The 25,113-nt window shown below is 37.1% G+C and overlaps 2 protein-coding genes and 1 long non-coding RNA gene across 3 annotated transcripts; 2 read left to right on the top strand and 1 right to left on the bottom strand.

Moving 5' to 3' along the window:
- Positions 1-10,526: 10,526 nt before the first annotated feature.
- hoxa10b (homeobox A10b) lies at positions 10,527-13,129 on the top strand. The gene is made up of 2 exons (XM_069916323.1): positions 10,527-11,355; positions 12,855-13,129. Exons 1-2 carry the CDS (start codon positions 10,596-10,598, stop codon positions 13,127-13,129), a joined length of 1,035 nt encoding a protein of 344 aa, XP_069772424.1. The 5' UTR covers positions 10,527-10,595.
- A 579-nt stretch (positions 13,130-13,708) lies between these two features.
- On the bottom strand, positions 13,709-20,013 carry LOC138753392 (uncharacterized). The gene is made up of 3 exons (XR_011351150.1): positions 19,875-20,013; positions 17,660-17,770; positions 13,709-14,251 (listed from the first exon to the last, which is right to left on the bottom strand). It is a non-coding gene; the product is annotated as an uncharacterized lncRNA (long non-coding RNA).
- Positions 20,014-20,760: 747 nt separating this feature from the next.
- On the top strand, positions 20,761-23,385 carry LOC138753398 (homeobox protein Hox-A9). Its single transcript, XM_069916346.1, has 2 exons — positions 20,761-21,332; positions 21,992-23,385. The coding sequence occupies exons 1-2, from the start codon at positions 20,792-20,794 to the stop codon at positions 22,231-22,233; spliced, it is 783 nt and encodes a 260-aa protein (XP_069772447.1). The 5' UTR covers positions 20,761-20,791; the 3' UTR covers positions 22,234-23,385.
- The last annotated feature ends 1,728 nt before the right edge of the window (positions 23,386-25,113 follow it).

Consider the following 25,113-nt stretch of genomic DNA (forward strand, 5'->3'; position numbering starts at 1 on the left):
GATGTCAAGGTGAACGTTTGGACATAGATAAGCGAACGTGTTTTTTTTTAATCCAAGGAAGAAGGCAGCTTCTAAACATAAACGGACACGTGTACTGAAGCCCGGGGAGAAAGAGTGACTGTTGTGGACCAGCTGCAATATAAAAATATTTTTTAAAAATAAAGTGATAAAATGCGCATGCTTTAGATTAGAAACATTACAGAGGCTCTCACTGCCAGTCACAACAATTAGATATATATTTGTTATCTTCGGTTACCAAGAGTTGAAAGCAGTCTCATTCCTTCGGAACTGAGCCTTTCGAAGGAGCAAACATAGCGCAGCAATTCTACAAATAATACCTGCTTGTCGCTGCTTAGCAGTCCAGACTTGTCCATATAAAAGACAGATGATAACTTCCATCTCGACAATAGATCCACGTTTATTTCCATAAATAACCATCAATACGTCCCATCCCCCACCCATATAATTATCCCAAATGAGAATATGCATGCAAATCTCCAATTTGGAATTAATAGCAAAAAGAAACACAGTTTTTAATGAGTGTCAAATTTATATTATTCATTAAAATAAGCAAGTGTGGTTAAATTCTGTTTAACGTGTAAAAATCTGTATATTTTAGCTGTTGGCCTTGATATATAAACACCGTACCATTTAATACATAGCTTGGAACAATAAGATATTCGAAAACCGGCTATTTTATGCTCGTTGAAGAAATCCGTGTGTGTTTATTTGTATTTGACATATTGTGCTTAGTAATTTTCGAATGCGGTTTTTATTTTAACTTTTCAAAGGGAAGAGATGCTACCCGTGATGGCATACTTGAGCACAAAGTATTGTAAATATAACGCTCTTTCGGTACAATATGAATGTGTATAAGAATTGGATTTTAAAGCTGCTGCTCATGCATCTATTATTTTCACGAATCCCTCCAAAGTCTGCAGTATTTACGATGTTGAAGCCATCTTTATCCGTGTGAACCAAAGACAGAAAAGTATTTTCATTAACACATAAGTGTTTTATTGCACAATGGTAACATTTCCTGTACATTCACCGTATAAACTTTTTGTAGGTCGACATACCTATAGGCCGTATTGTACAAAAATCGCCCACACGTTGTCTGCCAACATAAACCAGCCCTAAAAACCATATTTGTTTATGTTATCAATTCAATTTAACCGTTTCATTGTGGCTTCCGTTATTAACATCATTAAAATAGCTTATTTTCTTGTTCATTCCCCATAAAATGACAGATGACAACGGTAGACTCTCGCCGTTAAGTTTATTTTTAGTAACTCTAGTTTATTTTGCAAAACACTAAAATGTGTAAAAGGCTGGATTATCTACCACGGAAGTGGTAGGTTTTTTTTTACATTGAACCTTTAGATTTTGAAAAAGAATATCGATTCTTTTCACAGCAAAATCTTAATCAGACGTTGTTTAATTAAATGGGACATCGACATTTGCTTAACATTTGTATATAATTTATATTTATCAATTTGACTAACGTGGGGTAAAATTGCATGTCCACGTTCAGAGAGCGCACAATTGGTTTATCGTAGAAAAAGCGATTAAAGTGGTTTTCTTGAGGGCGAACTTTGTTGGGTATTTAACCCGAAAACTAAAACACCTGCAAAGTATTGTATTATTGTTCGTTTCATGTACGTATTAAACAACAATTAAAGCTGGATAACATTCCACGTTCGTCTACATACATTGGTACGTTTTTCTTTCATTTGTTTCCAGAAACACAAGACATTCAATCAAATTTCAGACAATGCAATTTCAGTCAGCTTTCCCTTGGCACAAGTTATATCATGTTACACTGAAAGTCATGTGCTCACACAGACAACATTCGACACAATTTCACCAATGTATTGATTTAAATCTTATTCTGCCAAAAAAAAAACCCAACAGCCCTGAAATGGTCGTGGTGGAAGGCTCGCTAATCTAACCTCTTGGTTTGGCCAATATTCGACTGCGTTCGTTTGGATGTATGCTACATTAGGAGCGTTTGCAATGCGTTACAGTTGTACTACAGTATCATTTTGCTGCTTTTCATTCTGTTTTCCTGCTTGTTTCCTGGCTTTGAACTTCTGTTGCGCCGTGGACGTCACCTCTAACCTTGGGGGTGAAGGGATAATCAGCCCTGAAGCTTCCATTTTCTGGTCAGACTCCCGCCGGAGGTGACGGGGGACTAAAACAAATGAGAAGAGATTGATCAACTGCCTTGGCAGAGATACCAGCGAGACATGTACTAGTAACTTGGAAGTTTGATGTTGAGCTTAAGGATGTTTTGATAAAGAAGGATACTCGCGATGATTAAAGAATAGGCTTAGCTTTTAAATCTGGAGAAGAGGGAGTTGCGCCAAGTGTGGTAGCATATTATTAAGGGGCTGTGGCATTCAAGGCAAATGACATGGGATAGTCTCTGTTGCTGTGGTTACGAACAGCGGGACAAGTCATAAAGTCTTTTTTTTATTGTAGCTATGTTTTTTTTTAATATAACCGCAGTGAATCCAAAATTCCAAGAGCGGTGAACATAAACAATTGTTTCGAGTTTAGGTGTTCTCCTAGTCTTGATATGGTTTGCGTTCGTTCACTGTTTCTGCATTACGACACCAGGGAGCTATGACAACGAATTCTTCCAATTGGACTCTCAGTCCACATGGTGGCGCCATTGAGACCAATGTCAAAGCCGCTGTTGGCAGCAAAAATAATTATTAAAAATTTGTCGTTGTTGCAAAGTACAACGTAAAGAGAGGTATGTGACTTTTGTTTTAAGCCATATTAAAAATAGCTCCTCGCTGTTTGACAAATTAAATTCAAAACCCACTCAGAGCCCAAAAGAGCTGCAAAACAAACCCCCTTTTATTTGTAAATGCAAGGTAGGTGATTCGGTTCCATGAAGATACGCTGAGTTCTTCAAATTATAATTTTTACAACACAATTATCAATAACAATTGGAAAGCATACAGTGCAATTGATGTGAAATTTGAACTCGGGTGGATTGAAAGTTCTTTCGAAAGCTGCTCTTTTTGCATCTGGGTAAAGGAAAACGCATGGTATTAATTTTGAACCCAGCAGACTTTAAATGACTTTTGAAAATGGGTTCGAAAGCACAATAAACTTGCTTATTGAACAAGCCTCCAAGGATGTTTCCCAACCATAACGATGCTAAGCGCACATGTTTGGATTTGGTGGTTCGGAAGGAAAAGGTTTATTTCTGGAACTGCGTTTCTCATGTTGCTTTTTGAAATCTTTTCCTCCGGTTTTGCATGATATTGCATGATTGATCAATAAAACAGTATCATCAGACAACAAGAGATGTTATCTTGAATTGATCAACCCTGCTCAACTTGATTTGATTCCCCAACCACCAGGACATATTGCGATAGTTAGAAATCTATCCCTGCGTATTATTCAAAATCTTAACAAGGGTGAAATGTTCAACCGCTGATCTTTGGCTTGACATTTAAGATTCAGAGCATTTTTGTCTATTCCCTGATCTGGTCCGTTATCTATTTATTTTCTTAAACCAAAGAATTTACAAATATTTATCTTTTAGAAATGTTCAAGTGTTCATTGAACCTAAAAATCTAATATCGTAGTTTTATCTGTTCGTTAAATGTTGATTGAATGATAACATTTCAACCGAATGTTGTATCTCGGATAGATTTCTATATTTGTCACTTTAGCATTTACAAGTTCCAGCGGGACAGTGTGTGTTTTTTTCCAAATAATTGTACATTTAAAAATTATGACAAACATTGTGAAACATTGGCTGCATATTTTTCCAGTATATTCGATTATGCCTTTCTCACACGACAATACTTATTTCTAACAATTAACGGAGAAATGTATTTATTTATTTTTGTTTATTATTTCTCTTATTTGCTGATATATCCATTGACTATTTCATGTTTTAACATTCCAATTTAAAACTGAGTGAAAATAATGCAAAATTTGCGAAAATCCATCTTATTCGGATTTTTAAAAAACCAACTACGATTAAATGGGCATTTGAAGTAAATTTCATTCTTACTTGCTGATCGTTTCCTGAGAGAACATTGAGACTAAATTTGCCTTGTATAGCGTTGCAGTCAGTAACGATGCCCCATAAAACTAGTTTGGTTAAACCATATGTAAACGTGGTGTTTGTGCCGAATCTCATTGCTTTAAACTGTTGTGGTGTACACGGATATGTTGTTTCGTTCATTAGATGTTTGCCTGTATATATGTAACTTTATGCGACTAAGCTAGTAAAGAGTTTCGTTAAAACGGCAATATTCATTTATTATTGGCGATGGAATTCTTCAGTTAAATTGCAAAAATTACCCATTTTCTATTATTGAATAATAATGTTTGCCAAACTACACTATAAGGTGCACCTTTTCATTATTATTATTAAGACGGTAACAAAAATGGGAAATTCCAAGTATTACTTTCATGTTACTTAATAACTTGTTATCAACAATGTAATGAAATGCATTGCTCTTAAGGATCAGTACAACTTCAAAATTTGAAACATATCATTTGGATACTGAGGCAAACTTGGGCCACAGCGCCCTCTGGGTCTAGAATTAGCATTTGCATCACAGTACAATGGTCATTAATTCTGGTTGCAGTACAAAGTGTACACCGTATTGCAGTACTAAATAAATGTAATCACTAGAACCTAATAAAACAACGAAAATAGATATTAGTTTTCAAGAGCAATTTAAATCTTGGTGCTTGCTGTAATGCTTCACGCAAAATGTCAACGGTAGCCTATTTGTTAAAAGCCAAATCCTAAAAATAGCAACAATTTCAAAAACTGCTCTTTTCTCTTGCTGGGTCAATCAAATTTTTTTGCTTCAGAAAATAGTGCATTCTCGTTTTCAATTACTAAAATGCCGAACTTTTATGAATTAACCATTTTATTAAATGGCCAGTAATTTGCTTAATACGTGAATTTCGAGTGAAGCACGAAAAATAAACATCGAGAGGAATAAAGATTTCGGTGTGAAAATGAAGAATAGTGAAGGATGATAATAATAAAATCAGGATAAGCTGAAGAACAAAGATTAGTTCGACCTCCAACTTCACAACTTCTCTGAAGAGAAAAAAAAATCTGGCCAACCGAATTTGCGCTTGTCCTTTAAAAAACGCCTCTTTATACCTTTTAAAATGTTTAAATGCAACACGTTTCACGTGTTTGAAGCATTTTATAAATAACGATTTGCATTTGAACTTTCGCCATGTTGCCAATGCGCTTCTATGCGAATATGCATTAAATACATCTGTATAAAAGCGAATTTATTTCTGCGATGGTGATTGGTAAAATGTGATTGAGCTGCTAACAGTTAGTTCTTTATTTGAAAAGATACCGTTATAAAGTTAGCAGTTTGGTCTGGGACATGGATGTGTACCTTAAAGAGAACTGGCAAGTGGACACTGAGTAGTCGAAGACATTACAGTGTATTTTGCTGCATACCGAAGTCATGGAATGGCTTTAAATTAAATATTAATACTGTACCACGAATTTTTCATTTGTTTGGAGGTATCAAGTAATTGAATGAAACTTTCTATGCAGAGCTGGCACTGTCGTGAGAAATTTGTTTTATTTGTACATTTTACGCTAATTCTTTATTCTCAATGTTGCGCATCATATAGACCCTTTTGGTTTGTGGCCCGACCCCCGCTGCGTCACCTTCACCGTGGCCTGTGCAACTGAATTGCCGCTATTTTTTGTTACAAAGCGAGCGAGCGCTTTGCCAGCGTGTAAAAAAAAACTTTTCAGTCATGTGCTAAGAACTGTGGTTAATAAATTCATAATCCGTTAGGCAGATCATTACAAATTATACCATTAACATAAACGTAATTTCAAATACAAGCAATCTATACATTTATTTGAACAAAATATAATCAAAATGTCATTGATATTGGTGCCACATAGAATAATATGAATTTTCGTAGACCTGTATTTATTTGCATGTATTTTGCATGCGTGCTTTCTGCACAATTTAAATATTACCTGTAATCTCCAAAAGAAAATTAATATTAAAGTTACTTAGGACTTCATTTTATACATAAAAATCATATCTCAATTCACAATACGACTCAATAAACTGTTTACCCTATTCGGTCCATATCATAGATTTAAAAGATCTCCACCCTGTCTGAACATCTTTTGAATTTTTAGACTGCTTTTTACATTGAACCGGTTTGTCAGCAGAAATAATTGATTAGCCCTAACTTGAAGTATGCATTCCTATAATCACTTTAAACACAAAAATCATGATTTCACTGGTGAAAATATTTACCTTGCGGAATATTTTTCATTTTTCACGTTCAAAGTCGATTGATTCATTTGAAATCATGTAATCCAATGGCCTTTTCTCAGTTTTAATTGAACAGAAAAAAAAACCGGTGCATCATTCTACATAACAATATAATTTGTGCCCTGAAATCAGGTTAAAATAGAACAAACGAATTGAGTCTCTCACGTTACAACAGGGACTGCACATTAAAATGTACTTCATTGGCTGCAAAGCGCTTTGGGACGTCCCGAACTTGTGAAAGGCGCTGTTAAAATTCAAGTCTTTTGTCTCTGTTTTAAATTGTTCGAAGCATGTTTGTGGAAGTCTGTTTAAGAGAGCAATTAGATATCCTTCTATTAATATTTTATCATTTCAACCCATAAAAGGGCCATACGTCTATTCTAACGTTTATTCAAACTTTTTGTTCAACACAATTTTTTTTTCAGCCGCATTTCCGTTTCTTCTTCATTGAAGTGCGAATGTAAACGGTCTTTAAATTGCAGCCTTAGGCGCAATATTTTAATTTTTAAAGCGTTCTACAACAAACTGTTGCAAACTAAATGTTGCTGTTCCTACAACAGTGCCGTGGAGACAATGACACAGAATAGTTAGAATTGTAGATTGAGTGGAAGATAAAATTTGGGGGTGTGGGGTGGAGGAAGGGGTTTGATATCCTTGATTTTCAAGTTTCTCCTCTACGATCTATAGACATTAATTTCTACTTTAATTGTAAACTCTATCCAACATTCTTGTTGCATGATTTTCTAAAATTACAGAATTGTGATTCTGTTTCAGTGTTTTAGGTTTTTAACGTATCAAAAGTAAAAAAAAAACCCTTTAATGCGGCGGATTTCAGTCTTCTGTTTTAACCACATGGTTTCACTTTTAACATTAGATGCAATATATTTTCAAAAGATCTTTATCCAAACGTTTTGCTGAGCAATAGTATTGGGGTCTCGGGATGGCTTGCCTATTAAACCACTGAATACGTAAGCAGTTAAAGAGTGACATTCTTTTCAGATTTATATCTAGACATAAAGCAATTATTTCTCTTCGACTTTTCCTGCAATCTGAGAGAATCACGGAGAATTGTTATTAATTTTAAAATAAAGGCGATATATGATAAACCAGAAGCTGTAAATGTTAAATATTTGCTTTCCTCCCCGTACGAAAAGATTTCACTGGGCACATACAATGGCCGATACACTTGAAGGATGAGGAGGATTTTTTTTAAAGTTCACAAAATGTTAGTTAGTTTTTGCGACTGAAATAAAACCCAAGCTAATTCTAAGCAATCTCGGTCAGAGCTGAAATTAATGAAATAATGAGTTTACCCAATGAATCTTTATCCGGAAAACAGAGTGAAAGACATTCAGTCTGGCCTTCAGTCTAAGTTCACGATCTAGGCTAACTCTGAGCCCGAGCTATGTGTTGGCACGGCCTGCTCAGTTTAGACATTGAAATCGCTTATTTACTGAAGAACCACTATTCGCTCGACTGGTATCTGTGTTCGACCTTTTATCACCGACTGGACAACGTATTATTTACCTCATTTGTTGCAGTGTCTGTTTATTGCTTACGCGTTGATGTAGAAACGTAGAAATTGTGGTTGAAATAATTTGGCGATAAGAACATTGTCTTCTTCATTCTTTTTTATGTCAAACCGATCGCTTAACAAAAAATGTTGCATAAATGTTCACTTCCCTAGCTATTTTTTCTAGTCAAGTTCCTGCAATACTCGATAAAGGCATTTCATCTCCCCAACTTCCTCGGTACAGTCAACGACATTCCTTAACTCTAAGCAATGGTAATTAATAGTCACGTATACCTTAGAAGCTAGAAAGGAATCTTATTTTCCGCAAATCCTTCCTAGTGTGTGCTTTTTAAATGGGCACAGGAGATTCACAGCCATCATCCCATTCCAATCCATAGAGAAAGGCCTACATTATCTTGGAAACTGGAGAAATTAAACACTATCCCTTTTACAGTTTTACTGGGAAATTGGATTATAGAAGTTTAAAGCTTTCCAAAAATACACCCATAAAATTATACCAAATGTGGTAACAATTTATGAAGCAATGAAACATTTACCAAGAGAACCAGATAAATATCATGCCTCTAACATATAAATACGTCGCTTGTTAGCAATGGTGTACAGTAGCCTGAACCTTTATATATGAAACTCTGCCAGAGATGGTAATTGTTATTTTCCCCTATTAAATCTTTGTCTTCTCCCATGATCATATGTGTCATGGGCACTGTGGGATTGCAAACGGGAATATTTTCGAAATTTCGATAAAGAGCATTCCGGTTTTTATAGGTTTTCTGGAAGGCCGTGATAATTCTAAACAGTCATTTGTGCTTAAAAACAAGCGTGCATGAGGAATCCTTCGAGACGGCCCCTTAGCAAACACGTTGCGTGTAAAGCCGGTCTTCATATCCCGCTGACTTCAACTGAAGCGATATTTAAATAGCCTGCTTTAGATTAGCAACATTTTCTGAGCTTTAATCCAACGCCAGAAGTTAAAATAACTAAAACTGGAATAATAGTAAAGAGATGGGGAAGGTGGAGGCGGTGGGGAAGAGGGTGGGGGTAGGGCGGCAGGGACAGGGTGAATATTTTGAGTGCCGTTTAAAGATGGCTCGTAACAAAACACAGTTATGTGAGAGATGGAATGTTGCATCCTAACCTGAAGACTATATTTACGTTGCAATTGCTGGCAGAGGTGACCAAACAGAATAGATACAGTACAATATGACAGACACGCAGAATTGTTTCCTATTGAGAGCCACGTTGATAAATATTGACCACATCTGCCACAAATACATCCAGTTAAATGCTTACCTTGCGATGATCCAAAAATGATTTCTCTGTCCCTGTCTCTGTCTCTGTCTGTCTGTCTGTCTTTCTCTCTCTCTCTCTGTCTGTCTTTCTGTCTCTTTCTTTCTCTATCTCTCTCTCTATCTATTTCTTTCTCTGTCTCTATCTCTATCTCTTTCTCTGTCTAATTGAGTGAATCTGTGAGTGCGTCTTTGGGAGAAAGCACATATTATGGTTACATTTTTAAAGAAAATACCTTTAGTTCGTGTTTTATTATCTTTCGCCTTAAATTGAAGGGAAGTGCTCACCAATCGAAGGCCTCGTTTCCTTCCGGAAAAAAAATGGGGGTTTCCCCCACTCTTGCTTCATTTCTAGATTACCTTTGAATGGGATGGAGTGATAAACTCTGGAGGAAGCTTCGGGTTCGCGCGTTGTTTTTAAACTTGATCGCGTTAAAGTTATGAAGCTTGTAAATTTTGGTTAACAGCACTGTGTTCTATTTTGAAGACGAAATGATGAAGTCGATTTTATAGATGTGATAAACTTTGTGTACTCTGGCCAAACCAGTCGAAGAACACATGATAAATTATTTCGAAACAAATGTTTTCTATTTCTTTAAATTGTGACTTGGTATGAAATTCTCCCCCAAAATGCCATAATTCAGTCAACCGAAAATATACTGGAGAAATGGATGACTGGATTAAAATAAATGGTTGTTTTATTGGTTTGTTGTCTTCGACCTTCTACACTTCACCTACAGAGCTCCAGTAGATATCATTAACGCAATAAACTAAACAACAAAGAACAGAGCAGGCATACAATCACGGATTTGTAGTTCAGGAGTGCTTCTTGAACGCTGCACCCCAAGGAATGGAAGTGGAAGTAACAATCAGTAAAGACACAGTGTGGATCTGAATTAGAGTGATGACTGGAAAACTGTTGCAGAAGGCGGTGGGTAATTGCAATCAGACCCGTGAATGTCAAGATTACTTCTGGGTTTTTTTTACATGTGCATCCATCTGTGAATCTTAACCCGTGATTATGTACAGCAAATATAGAACTCAAACTTCAATTTTATCAATTGCGTTTGCGAATAGATGTGAACGGTGAAAAGTATAATATGTAACTAACTACTACTTCTAAACAGTTATGTTGCTTCAAATTTTGCTGAAACTGAAATTTTGAATTACACTTCGTGCCTCTCTTGAAGGGCGTGATTCCAATAACGGAGAACTGAGTAAATAAAGATGCATTCAGACGGTTTTGCAGTTTACCGAATACATATGGTGACCTTATTGCAGTTCTGGTGACGTAGCCCCGCCATGAAGGAGGGGCTGATGTCCAGCTATGTCTTTTGATTGGCTCGTCCCGCCTGTCGTGCTGCGGAGGTATCTCTAATCATATTCAACGTGTTTGCACAAGAAATGTCAGCCTGAACTGGATATCTTCTGCTTTCGCGAAATTACCCCACAACAATGTCATGCTCAGACAGCCCGGCTGCAAACTCCTTTCTAGTAGATTCTCTGATCAGCGTGGGCCGTGGCGGGGAAGGGACCTATTACCCCAACAGCAGCGTATACCTGCCGCCAGGCTCTGATCTATCATACGGCATCCAAAACTGTGGACTTTTCCCATCTCTGAGCAAACGCAGTGAGAACAACTCTCAGAGTATGGTCCTGACTTCACATCCCTATATGAGCGGGATGGAGGTCTGGTCAGATCCTCCCAGGTCCTGTCGCATGGAGCAACCTGCAACTCAGCAAGTAGCAGCATGTTCCTTTCCCCAGAATATCAAAGAAGAAAATGCATATTGCTTATATGATTCTGAGAAATGTCCAAAAAGCGCTGCAGCAACAGATCTTTCCACGTTTCCAAGGCTAACATCAGAATCGTGCTCCAATAGTGACACTACTACCAGCGGCGGGGTTCCTGTGCCCGGCTATTTCCGTCTGTCCCAAGCTTATCCGACATCTAAACAGACTCTTTATAACAACTCTGGCCAGGTTGGGGCCTCTCCATTTGTGCCTCAGTCCCAGATCCGATTTGGAACACCCCCTTCTTCAGCTTCAACCCCGAGTGAGTTGGGGAGAAAAGGAAGCGAAGGGACATCCCCCAGCCATTTAACCTGCGGTTCGGAAAGAGAAGAGACAGAAGCCCCGGCTTCTTCTGCAAACGAAGAGTCTTCTCCAGTCCCTTCAGAAAGCAGGAAAAACTCTCCTGGGAAAGAAACGAAAGGTAGGTGCATTAAAGACAGTGGACGATTTACAGAGCTAGCAATCAGAAAGGGGTAGACGTGGCAGGTACAGCCAAGAAGCCTAACAAAGGGGGGTTTATTTTGACCTTGTGAACTTTTTATTTTTGGGCGTGAGCTATGCTGTAAAAATTAATGCCTACTATAGTTTATAGCATGAGCCCACGCTCCAGAATCAATTGTATTCACATTCTAAACTTGTCAGATAGTTACAAACCACGAATCCTTTCATTAAATGTACCGCAAAGAAGGACATATTTGCAGACAGGGTCCAAAGTAAATAAAAGGCAGCCAATAAATAATAACCAAAGGAACCCAGGAGCGTTTTATGATCTAGCGCGTCTTTCCAGAAAAATATTGAAATAAAAATAAGAATTTTTTTTTCAAAATAAAAAAACACAGTGCTTTGCTTTAGGAGGTTTGGAGCCCTATTAATGGAGAATTACCACAAAATTGTTTCAGTTTAAAAAAATCACAATAGTTGTAAAAAGGTAGCTTTAAGGGCTGCCTAGAGTTTAATTTACTGTATTTTAAATTCATCTAGTTAATACATGTGTGCAACCCAATAGAAAGTTAAAAGTACTCATCCACCATTTTAGGTGTAACTCTAACGAACTTCCGAATAAAACAGACGTTAGTCCAGGTGAAAGAAAAGTGAGGAATTGCAAAAGCAAAAACCTTAAACATTCAAGCAAAGAGGAATAAATTTCGATCTGTTACGTTTGGAAGTATTTGCTTGAACGAGAAACCTCGCTTAATCTTCCTGGATTTTTTTTTACATGGCGAGAAATAGGGCTGATAACGTAAATGTTGTAAATGAAAGCCAAAGGAAAGATACGCCTATTAATGCTGAACAAAATATTGTATTTTACGATCATTGTAAAAGCATTTTTCTTTCAGTGTAAAAACAACTTTGTTGGTAATAGTTTAAGCACCTTGAAAGAGACAATGAATGAGACTCTTGTAGAATGAAATGAAATCAATGTCATGGTGTCACTTCAAGTACATTAAGATTTTTGACAATCATTTAAAATGTATCTAGAACTATTAAAATAGAGTTTGCAAACGAATTTAGTTTTAATCCTAAAATGCTCCATGGTTCACTGTAACATCACGCAACCTCCTACATCACAAATCTGTCTGTCATGAAACAACCCAAAATATGTTATTTTTCCATTTTTATGTATGTGCACCCAATATTTGATAGATACGAAAAATAGTGCCATGGTACCACGAGATTAAAAGTGAAAAATTAAAATAAATATATAATGTATTTTGAATATTAGATATTATACCCATTTTGAGACAAGACATGGACATAGATAAGTGCATCCGATTGATCACAAATAACTTCTTATTTAAAATAATTTGATGACGTTCTCTTTCTCTGATCATCGCTTCCTCTCCCACCCCCCCCCCCCCACCCCCTCCTCTCTCTGGTTTATTTTTCGTTTCTTTGCTTTCTGACGTTTTTACTGAACAGGAGAAGTGAAAGCTGAAAATGGGGCTAACTGGCTGACTGCAAAGAGTGGCAGGAAGAAACGATGTCCTTACACCAAACACCAGACGCTGGAGCTGGAGAAAGAGTTTCTTTTCAACATGTACCTGACTCGAGAGCGTCGCCTAGAGATTAGCCGCAGTGTCCACCTGACTGACAGACAGGTCAAAATCTGGTTTCAAAATCGCAGAATGAAACTCAAGAAAATGAACCGTGAAAACAGGATTCGGGAGCTCACAGCTAACTTCAGCTTTACATGATAAACACAGAAACTCGTTTGCATATTTTAGCCGGACATTGGGAAGTTGTGCTCGTGTTACTGAAAGACTAAAAACTTTTCCACTTACCTCTGACTTCTCAGCCTTGTGCTGACTGTAGATAAATACGATTTATGTGTTTTGTTTTTATTTGTGGCGCTAGTCTGTTTATGTATCTATAATAATGTGTTGCCATCGACAAGCAGGGCATGCACGCAAGTTATAGTCCTATATGACGATTTTCCAAACAACTGTGGAGGGATGTCGGGGGGGTGGGGGGGTGGGGGGGAGGAGGGGGGGGGGTAAGAAGGGTGGTGAACATGTCAACAATCATTTAATTTGTGCTAGTTACCAATTATCAGCTAAGTAAATCGAACATTGTAATATTTAAATACAGTTTATGCTGTTGAAATAATTTCACGATGATGTTACTACCATATACTGACATGTTGATAAAGTTAAATGTGAATAAGATGTAAAGTGTGTTGTTACATAAATATATCACATGCCATGAACGGAAACACTATTGCACATTTAAATGTGAAACATTGTTGAAAACCTAAATAAGTAGAATGTTGGACCTTTTATTCAGTGCGTCGATTCACATTGAAAAGAAAATAAAATAAATTAGAATTGATTCATTCTGGTTTTGAAAATATGAAAATAATTCACACTGGGAGACTCCGATTATATGCTGCTCATTGTGTACGTTAACAAAATCATGTGTTTCCTGGAAGATGAATAAAAACCATTTTGTCGGAGTCTTTTGAGATAGGTATATATGTACATTCTTTTTACTTTATTTTTGGTTCGGTGTTTTCTCCGTACCTTATCTGTTGAGGAAGTTTACTGCAGGAATGGTGGGTTTAAAGACTGGCAATTACCGTTGCAATCTATTTAAATATTACCTAGACGGTCGTAATTTGTCTGGGCTATATAGCAATGGTGCTGTAACGTTTGTCGGCTTTTGTTGAGTTTTATGACTTGCTAGTATATCTGGGTTGTTGCTGTCTTGGACGAGTGGTTTCAGTTGAGCGAACAGCCACGAAGACAGAGGAAGCAGGGCACTGCTCGGATGGAGGAGATTGATTTTCTTTGAACAAAATGCTCACCAGATCTTTTAATCTGCAAAAATCAGAAGAGTTTGAAGAATGAAAAATCCCAGCAGATAGGACATCTGAAAGCATTCACGATGAAGGTGAGATCTGAATGAAGAGTGAAAACCATGATCCTATATTTAAACGAATAGGTAAGAGATAATTTCCAGAAACTCTTGTTTTGGTGTATTTTAAATGCAATCTGTGGTGTTAGCAAAGAAAGCGTAAAGCTACTGTATTGCCTATTTTCATTTGGAGAGCGGGGCATGAGAGAAAAGAAAAAAAGAAAATATATTTCTATTGACTATGTCATCTGACTAGGTCTTCTTTTCGGACAAACCTTGAACTCGTGATTATTGCAATGCACACAAGTTGCAATGACTTATCATGACTTGAATGAATGACATGCATTCAGATCGCGTGAAGTCCTGCATAGAGATAATAAAGAACCCCGCCATATTTAGTTGAGACTAAGAACTATTCTCGAGCTAAATTTACAATTCAATGTATTAATTTGAATCGGAATTCAGCATGAAATCCAGAAACCCCCCTCAATTATTTCGAATATGATTTCGGGGCAAACATGTTTTGCAAACGATTTTGGTAAAGTGCATGAGAGGTTTGGACGAGAAGAGCGATGATGGTGAGCTCCATTCGAATAAGCTTGTTGAATGTGCATTTAGAATGCCCCCTATTTATGTGCAGTGGTAGCTGAGATGGAACTGAGGTGTGATTTAGGTAGTTTCATGTTGTTGGGGCTAAAGTCTCACTCTACAACACGAAACTGCCTGAATTACTGCAGTTATCGTCATCGCCAGTAAGTTCTTGTGTTGGTTTGGAAAGAATCGGCAGATACTCAAATAACCGCGAAAAAAAAGTTAAAGTGATACGATCAATCTTAAAGTCGCATGTTCTGCAATCGGAATAAGAATTGATAATGAAATGACATGGTAGATAGTTCTTCTGTAAGTCCCCTATCCCCTAAATTAATGCAACTGTGTATTTTTTTTAAGAACAGATGAGAAGCCTCTTCATTTTGCAAACTAACGCTGGATTGTGCTTTCGGAACAATGTGGTGATCTGGGATTTCTGAAATATAATATTATACATAAGATGTGTTTATTTTTCCGAAGAGCGATCAAGTTCATGTTTAAATTAAATATGATTCATTTTCAGTTCCCTTCGATATATATGCCATGTCACCTCATTCTTTGAAAGTGTCGTTATTAAGCCCATTGTATCTTATTGCAGATTACTGCAGTTACATATGTACGACTACGTAATCGATGCAATGCAGTTATCAATTATGTAATGATAAATATTCCACAACTCCATTAGCATTGCCTCAAAGTTACATATTTGTTTGGTACATTCGGCACATTGCTCATTTTGTAATTCGCAGCGAAAGCCAGATATAAAACGGGCCCGTGCAGAATGATTTAGGAACGCGTTTTTTACATACGTATTCTACCATGTGCAAGACAAAGAAATTACTTGGAAGGCACAAGGCCTCGGTTATGATCATTACATGGCGCCTAGGCGCGTAATTTTGTTTTGTTCTTGGAAACAGCGACCTCGCCGGAGTGTAGTGGAAGCGCTTCTCCGTCGGTGGTTCATGCTCTGCGGAAACTAGACTAAACACAGAAAGCAGACTTGCCCACTATATTGGGCTGTTTAGACGAGACAAACAGAAGCTTTAATCTAAGCACAGCAAGTAAACAAGCACAATGGCACTTTATTTTGTTGGTCCAGTTGATTGAACATCCATCGGAATTAAACAATTTATAATTGATGTTTCAATGTCACCCTGCAAAGTAAGCATCATAACTAGTTTATTGTCCCGTTTAATGAATATAGAATTACGTTTAGCATGCATATGTGGTAATTTTTCTGTGCTAAAATAAGCAGAAGAAATTAATTGAGTGAATGAGGAACTCAGTAATTTTGTACAAAGGAAATGTATTTAAATACAATTTCCCATATATTCATGCAACTAATTTTATACTGTATTAGCATTGCAATTAACCTGCTGATATTTGATTCAAATAGTATATCTAAAAGCTAATGTGCAATAATAAATTATATCATGCAAAAATGTTGTAGAAGTTCATTTGACGGAAAGCAGAAATATTTATTTTGATTATATATTTTTTCCATTGAAAAAAGAGCATGTTGTGAAAAATGTGCCTTCTTAACCTACTGCATGTTCATATTCTCCCGCGGCCACTGTACTGCCTTGCACAATCGTCGGCAATTGCTTATTGTCCAGCGGAGGAAGTCAAGTTTGTCCTGGTCAAAACCTCCATTCTGGTAACAACCAGGCTCAATTTAAAACTCTGTACTTCGACACTTTGACTAAACGCATTCTGTCTAGATTGCCCAGGTTTGATGGACCAAATAGTTCGCCAAGGAATTGGGTAAATTTCTCGTATTACGGATAATTATCGAATAAGCTTAAGTATCGAATGATAATTTAGATAAGTAATATACATTTTGTTTCAATTTCATTGTTCTTCAGAAATGACCTATTTGACAAATTTAATAAGGCATATAAAGTGTTGTTTGAAAATCAGTCTGATTGCACCTTGGATTTAGCTATTTGTGTGTTGTTCACAATCAACTCCAAGGTTCAAATGATTTATAATCTTATAAAAAAAAGGAAACAGCGACAGTTTTGTAGTTTCCTTCATTATAGTTAAATTAAACGTTCGCATAATGAAACAGTGCATGCAATCCATCGTTGTAATTTTAAGTTCAGTATTTAATTTCGGATTGGCATGAATTTGCTAAAAAGCGATTCAATTATTCGTAAACACCCCAATATAACGTTTGGCTGAATCAGCCATGATTTGTTTGGCTATTTAGTTGCAAAGCAATCTGACCAATTTTGATTCTTCACATCTCCAGGATATGATTCATTCTTTTATTAACTATGTTTATATATGGTGTGACTCTTTATCAAATTATTCTGTTTAGGGCAAATTAGACTCCAAAACGATGAAACTTCTTTGTCGTCCTCACATATTTTTTTACAAATTGAGCTTTACAATCTCACACAGATGTAATCTGAGCGGAAATAAAGGCGTCAGCGTTTCTGTTAAATGAGAAGACCGAAAAGCCAAAATATATATATCTAAAAAATACATTTCAAGGCTGTGTCAACCTTGATTTTTTTTTCTCCACTACCTTTGCCCGTTTTTGCAATGTGCTTCTGGCTACAAGGTGTATTCAATTAATACTTTATTTATAGTCTGTGTAATATCATAGAACAAAACATTTTTTAAAAAACGTCGGTATAATACTTCTGCCAACTTCCATTGGTATAATAATCGCACGAAATAATAGATTGTATTGCATATTTACAACAAACATTATTTCAATGTAAAAACCAATCAGACTAACTCAATGTTGCCAGTAAAGAGCAATTTTGCTTTACCCTTCATCCGCTCTCCTTGTTGTAATAATAAGATCTGATCGGCGCCTCTGCCCCAAACTGCCTGAAATTTGAAGTTGGTGCATAACTGTAATCCTAATGTTGTTGAATGATCTGCAAAATAATAATTTATTGGAGAACTTCAGTGAATTGAATCCTAAAACGGTATGCTTTTTCCCTTTCTGCTGTTTTTCTATTAATACCCTTGTTCGAGAGCTATAAGTTGCAAACAACTTATGATCTTTCCCAATGAACGCCGAAACAAATCCCGAAACTGATAATCTACACCGAACAAGCCATCAAATTCGTAGCTATCCATTCCGGATGGGGGTGGGGAGCAGATTCGGTATAGGGACGTATTGAGTAATCACTTCCATTCGTAACGAATTCAAGTCTATTGTTTTAAAGCACGCATTGCTACAAAATATAAATCTTTAGTATCAAAGCTGGCCGCAGTGAATTCCAACTTTTGTTTTAATGGCCAGTAGTTTTTTTTTAAAAAAAAGATACACATATCTCCTTTAAAAATTCACAATTTTAATCAGATGAACAGGTCTTTTTTTTTCTGCGATGTGCAGTCTTAGGTCCCGTCACTTTATATTTATAAATCAACATTTGAATCCAGATTTCAGGTCATCTGCAGAGGAAACGCCAAACGTCTTTTCCCCCCCTCCCTGAGGCTCAACACTGGACTTGATTCTGCTCTGAACCTCACCACATCACCAGATTCACTGTAACGTTCCGCTGATCAGACACTCATGTCCACAGGCAAGCTAGGGCCGAATCTTCCCAACACCCTCCCCCGCCTACAGCCACAACTCACACTTTAGTCCCCTACCAACCGCGCCACCCACCATACCACCCACCACAAGTCTCTTTCCGACCAGTCACCCAAATGGTAAAAAAAAAGGAGAGTAAACAAAAATATAATTGTTCAGATTTTTTTTTAAAAAGTAATCAGCAAGAAAAGGACTTTGTATTGCAGTTATTCGCATCTCAAGGTTTGTACAATAAGCGGATGGTTGTAGGGCTGAGGGCAGTAGAGTTGAGGAGGGTAGATGTCGGACAAGCTGATCACCACACTGGCGACAGCACGTTGGTTTGAAGTGGCATCTGAGAATTGCCTTTGTTTCATTATTATTTTTGTGTTATTGAATTTAACGTAACAGTTGAAGTACTAAATGTTAGTTGCGAGAAAGGCGTTGATTTTTTTTCACGTTGTTGGTGCTGTCAAAGTACCCGAGATATATATTTTTTAACCTTTGTTCTATTCAGCAGAACTGTATTTTTCTACGGTCCAATCGCCACAGATGAAGATAAACTTAGAATCGAACCGATAAAGCTCAATTGTGAATCGACAGTTTCTAATTACATGGACTGAAAGACTCAAGGGTATTTAATAAAACAAATCTAGGTGAAGTGCTAGTCATCTAGGATAACGGTTTTAATATTTTTTTTACAAATTTTAAGATGCCGCTATACAGAACATTTAAAGCGTGACCCAATGCGAAGCAGTAAAACATTACTATTTTGCTATGCAAGACCTGTGCAGGGAAGCCATAAAAACAAAAATAACAACGACTGATTCTCAGATACAAAATAAAATATTCCATATTGGAATAGCAATGATAACCATTCTCCGCGATTATAAAATGAACGGCCATTCATAGATATGACGAAATATTTATAAAGTTCTTTCATCCTTTAAGTCTTAAATACATTGATCATTTCTTTATTTAAAAACAGGACCGGAGCATGATACTGGTCTTCTAAAATGTTATTTAGGTTAATTTTAATAACTAAAATCGCCCATCGCTTTAGACATGTACGTTTACACAAACAACACATGACGGAAGAACATTTATGTGAGTGCGTGTGTATGTGTGTGTGTGTGTGTGTGTGTGTGTGTGTGTGTGTGTGTGTGTGTGTGTGTGAGAGAGAGAGAGAGAGAGAGAGAGAGAGAGAGTGTGAGAGAGAGAGAGAGAGAAAGAAAGAAAAAGCTAGGCCTATTTGGTGTTTAAAGCATAGAATTTCGTTGTAATATTTTATCTTCTGAGAAGACAGAAAATATATTACATCAGATCATCTACACGGTGGCTGCCGAAATGCACAAATTGCCGTTCACGTTTTATATTTATTATATGTCTAACAGTTTGCTTTTATTTTGCCACGGAAAGGTAGTTATCTTAACCGTATAAGAGATGAAATTTCCAAATACCGTCAGTGAAGGAAAGCTTTGCAATTTACTCCCCGCGTAATCCACCAGTGAATGAATGAGACAGAATGTCCACGAATCCGAAGAGAAAGATATGGGAACGACTGGATTTCCGAACAAATTAATATCACTCCTGCATCTGCATCTGTCAACCAAAATAGCACGTTGAATGCGGAAGTTGTAATTAATTCTGGTTTATTGTACGTAGAAAGTCGTTTTGCAATGCCTATAGTTTGCTAACATGTAGTTTTATTGCTAGAACTGTTATAAAACGGAGACTGACAGAGTGGATTTAATGTGTGTCTCGTTTTTAAAATGAAAAATGCATAGCAGTTGCAGGTACTCTCGCCACTTCTCAGAGGTAGCCTTTTAAACTTCGTTAACCATTTTTATTTTTAAATATATATTTGTATTTTAGTTTTTAACTAATCATGAATAGTAAATACTTATCTGATTTAATTTTTCATAGTTTTTTTGCAGTTTATAGTTTCACTCTTTCCATAATATTTTATGAGAGGGTTAACGATTATAAGGTGTTCGTTAAAAAAAACGAGCATCTGATGGGAAGATTGATTACGGTATAAAGTAGTCCCTTAAGAAAAGAAATTCAAGCAAATATTTTTTGCATTTCAGTTGTCAGAATGCAATCGTCTTCCTTACATAGAAAGGATTATATCCCTTTGCATAAAAACATATGGAGTTGCTAAATAAAATTATGACAATAAAAGAGTGACCCCGCAACAAGCTGCGGATTGATTTATATTTTATTGTTGTTTTTTGAATCACGTGGGTAATTTATCCAATGGCGTGGAAGTGCGCTTGCACCATATTAGCGGACTGTACTTGTCCTGGTGGTAAGTTGTTATATTGAAATCTGCTCTTTCATATTTTCAGAGGAGCTTGCTGTGTCATTGCCGAGAATGTCGACATCGGGGACTATCAGCAATTATTATGTCGACTCTCTTATAATGCATGAAAACGAGGATCTGCTATCGTCCAGATATGCATCGGGTCCATTGGCTCAGTCGTCCAGACAGGCAACCCTTGCTGAGCACCCCGATTTTTCCCCATGTAACTTCCAATCTAAAGCGACTGTATTCAGCACGTCCTGGAACCCGGTTCATGCTCAGAGCTCTGCCAACATGCCCACCGTTTATCACCCATACATGCACCAGGCACCCATTGCCGCTACGCCTGATGGTAGGTACATGCGCTCCTGGCTGGAACCCATGCCGGGGACCTTGTCCTTCCCCGGGCTACCGTCCAGTAGGCATTACGGTATCAAACCTGACCCTGCAGCTCCCCGCAGGAATGACTGCACCACGTTTGAAACACACACGTTAGCCCTCTCAGAATATTCTTGTGGAGCATCTCCTGGTGACAAACGTCTGGTCGAGATTTCCTTTTCTGAAAACAGTGGCGAGGTTGAATCAAACGCAGATAAGATGCACATGGATCCAAGTAAGTATGGACATTTCACGATTGCTTGTTTTCCTTTGTTTCCTAGTGATTGTACATTAGAACAATTTTATGTACCAGACTACTTCATTGAATAAAGAAATAAAAGTTCCCCCAATTATGCGTGTGTCTGTGTGCGTGTGAGTGTGTGTGCGCGCGCGCGCGAGTGTGTGTGTGTGTGTGTGTGTGTGTGTGTGTGTGTGTGTGTGTGTGGTGTGTGTGTGTGTGTGTGTTTAAAGATATTTGATGAAGGTTCGTGTTGTACCTTTGAGACATTTATGCCAGATAGAAATCTTGTACACACTAAACCACAAAACATTCGTTAAAATAGAGGAAGGGAAGGTATTAATTAGTGACTCCATAATTCAAGTGCATCTGGTGCAAGTAAATGCGTGGATGGTAAGTTCACTGGATAGACAAAATGCTCATAAAATACAATACAAAAATGCACGCTTTTCTTTGTTATTTTATTTATAGATTTTGTTCACTGTACAGAGCAATTTGTGTAAATTTGAGAATTTGCGTAAACATATGGGTTTGCAGTAAACAGCTTCATGAATCTATCCTCTTTTATCTGTAAAGGTGTCTTGATTCTGAGAATATTAGTGTTTGACCAACATGAGAAGGGAAATATCGTAAATGTGTTTCCTTTATACTTTTAGATAACCCTTCCGCCAACTGGCTGCATGCACGGTCTACTAGAAAAAAACGATGCCCTTACACCAAGCACCAGACGTTGGAGCTGGAAAAAGAATTCTTGTTTAACATGTACCTCACGAGAGACCGCAGATATGAAGTAGCCAGGGTCCTCAACCTCACCGAACGGCAAGTTAAAATCTGGTTCCAGAATAGAAGAATGAAAATGAAAAAAATTAATAAGGAACGACCTAAAGATGACCGGTGACACGGAGTAAAACATCTTCGAAGAGCAAAGGACTAATTCACCATTACAATCGAAACAGACCCTGCTTAGAAAGACATTATGAACATTGTGTCATACCATTAGCACAAATTATTCCTTGGCCAGTTCTGGACTATGCTTGGGGTGAGAAAGACTAATACACTTGTTAGATGCCAACCAAAGAGGGAGACATCTGCGGCAAGTTTAAGTCTGTGGCAATGGAATCTACCTTTACATGAAAACTACCTTCTCTTAACCAACCGCTATTCTATGCGGACAGTAATTCCGTAATACTGTATTAGTTTAATATTTTCTTGTTTTACATGCAGCAAACGAGGCTGCCTATATACTTGAATCTTCGTGTATGTTGTGATATATCTGTGACTGGGCCTTTGTGCTTGGGCGGTGTCTGCGTAAAGATCGTGTAAACAAACAAAAGGAAAATCTCCATTCAACTCAGGATGTTTAATATAAAACTAACCGGCTGTGTGTTGGATATGAAATGTTATTTTCGTGGTGAACTTGGGACATATATTGTATTATTTTCACTGTGAATTAACTTGTGAAAACGCCGGGCTTTATGCTGTCTTTGTGAGACTGAGTATCGGCCTTGCCTGGGTGCATGACGGTTGTGTTGTTCTACAGCAAATATATGAAACAGAATTGCATAGAATGCTAATATAAGTTTAATTTAAAAGCAGCGCTGAACATACTGCTACACGATACTATTGTCTATTGTGATGAAAGCACGAATAAACTTCTCAGACACTTTGTATTTATCGGTGTTGTGGTGCAAAGAAAAGTATAAGATATGGTTTAAAACTACCTATATGTATAACTAGTAACTACCTATGTTTTGTGTGTAAATGTCGCTCTTAAGACTGTCTAGATGCATTTATCGATGAAAAAATATTGTTAATCAATGTAAGGATTACAATGTGTACAATACAAGGAAAATATCTGGGTGCAATAGAAAGAACATATACCACTGATGTGTTTTAAATGGGGGTTTCTTTAGATCTCCGAGCTGACACATTTAAACTTGTATACACGTTTGAAATGAATACCTCGTGTCATATTGACCAAACGATACGGTTTGTAATGAAACGTCATTTTATTTGTTGTCTAATAAAATATATGTTTCACTACATAAAATGAATGGTTTTGCTTCATAGAATTTAATATATTGAAAGACGTGACAGGATCTCTGTCCGCGACTACATTTAATCAATTCCGCTATACTGTAATTTAAGAATTTTTGAAACCTAAATATTTCTATACGCGACTTAAATACTTTCAAGATATTCACCTCTCCCTGTCTTTATGGATGCATGAAATTTGACATATTAGAATTAAACTCTAAGCTTTAAAAACAGCGAATAAAAATATATGTATCAATGAAATTATATCATGAAAATATATACACAGTTCATGAAATGTTCACCATTATTATTGAGCTTCTAATGTCAACGGTTTGGTAAAATCGAACAATCACTTTAAACACATTTTTAAGTTCTTTCTCAAATTATGTTGTTAAAATGTAACCCAACGCTTGGATTTCACCAAATAAACAGGTGATGTAACTAAAGATGGATTCGAGTTCGAGAGAAAAGGGGAATGATAAACTATTAAGTAGCACATTTGTTTTGGAAAGGGATTTGATGACTCAAAGCCTGAATACATTTGAGCTTAACGCCCAGTTATCACCAATTAACCCGAGAGCCTGCAAAAGAGCAGTAACAACTTGTATCTGTCGCTTGACCATCCTCTAAGTACGACAGGCTGTTTGTATTTTTTTTGTGGTGAGTTACGCAATAAATGCAGCACTTTTACTCCAAATGGAAATGAATAACTCGGATTAGGTTGTCGTGTAAAAAAAACTTCCAACATTATCGGGATTTCAGGAAGTGAATAATTATAACTGTAGTAAAAACTCCCTGGCGCTAATTCTTGCCGCCATTCATTTAACAAACCAATACAAAAAAGTCTGAGTCTTGGAAGGCAAATACAGTTAAATTATTCTTCGGCCTTTCACCGTGAGCAAATAGAAGGACACGATTCCTTTGGAATAGTAAGATTCCTAATGCTTTTTTTTTGGGGGGGGGTGGAATCCCCGAAGACAGATTAGATAGATTTAGTAGGATTCGAATGATTTGAGAATTTGCACAGAAAGGCCGAGTAGCTGCAAGTTTCGGCAGTGCCTGTCGTTAGTAAAATTCAGAGTGGTGTACTGCAATAAAAGAAAATGACTGTTGTAAGCGTTTATGGGGTGTAAAACGCTGGAGGTTAAGGGGCGAAGTACATAAACACGACACTGACGATCTAAGCATTCTTCATGTCTGGAGTAAACACGCGAAAAAAGTTTATGGTGATTCAAATATTTTCATTTTGAAATTAACACAAGTTTGGACCTAGAAATTGCTTCATTTTAATTTCATGTGTTCAGTCTGGAGGGTTATAATGTTGTGACGCCCTCTGTTGTTGCACATAGAACTTCAAAGACTGAACAGGGAGACTTGCAGTAAAATAAAGGGTCTGGCAAGCCGTCTGGAATTCAGGTTTTAATGAGTTTACAACTGTCCAGCTACAATCAGTATTTTTCCAGGGAAGGCCATCCATTTGTTTTGTCTGGCTGCATAGACAAAAGGGTCTGCGGAAATAACGACCTTTATTAGTCTCGTCTCTAAGTGGGCCCCTCAGATATCGCTTTACCAATTTATTGCGTCTCGTGGAAAAATACCCGATATTTAGTTATTTTAAAGCTTGGTTTAAAACAGTTCATATTCAATTTGATGTGCACCATAAAATACCCGATTAAAATTGATGTAGTTACTAAATTCAACACAGTTTAGGACAGCCCTTCTGAGCATATCGTCAGCGATT

This window comes from Narcine bancroftii, chromosome 1, assembly GCF_036971445.1.
Source record: "Narcine bancroftii isolate sNarBan1 chromosome 1, sNarBan1.hap1, whole genome shotgun sequence".
Classification (NCBI taxonomy): domain Eukaryota; kingdom Metazoa; phylum Chordata; class Chondrichthyes; order Torpediniformes; family Narcinidae; genus Narcine; species Narcine bancroftii.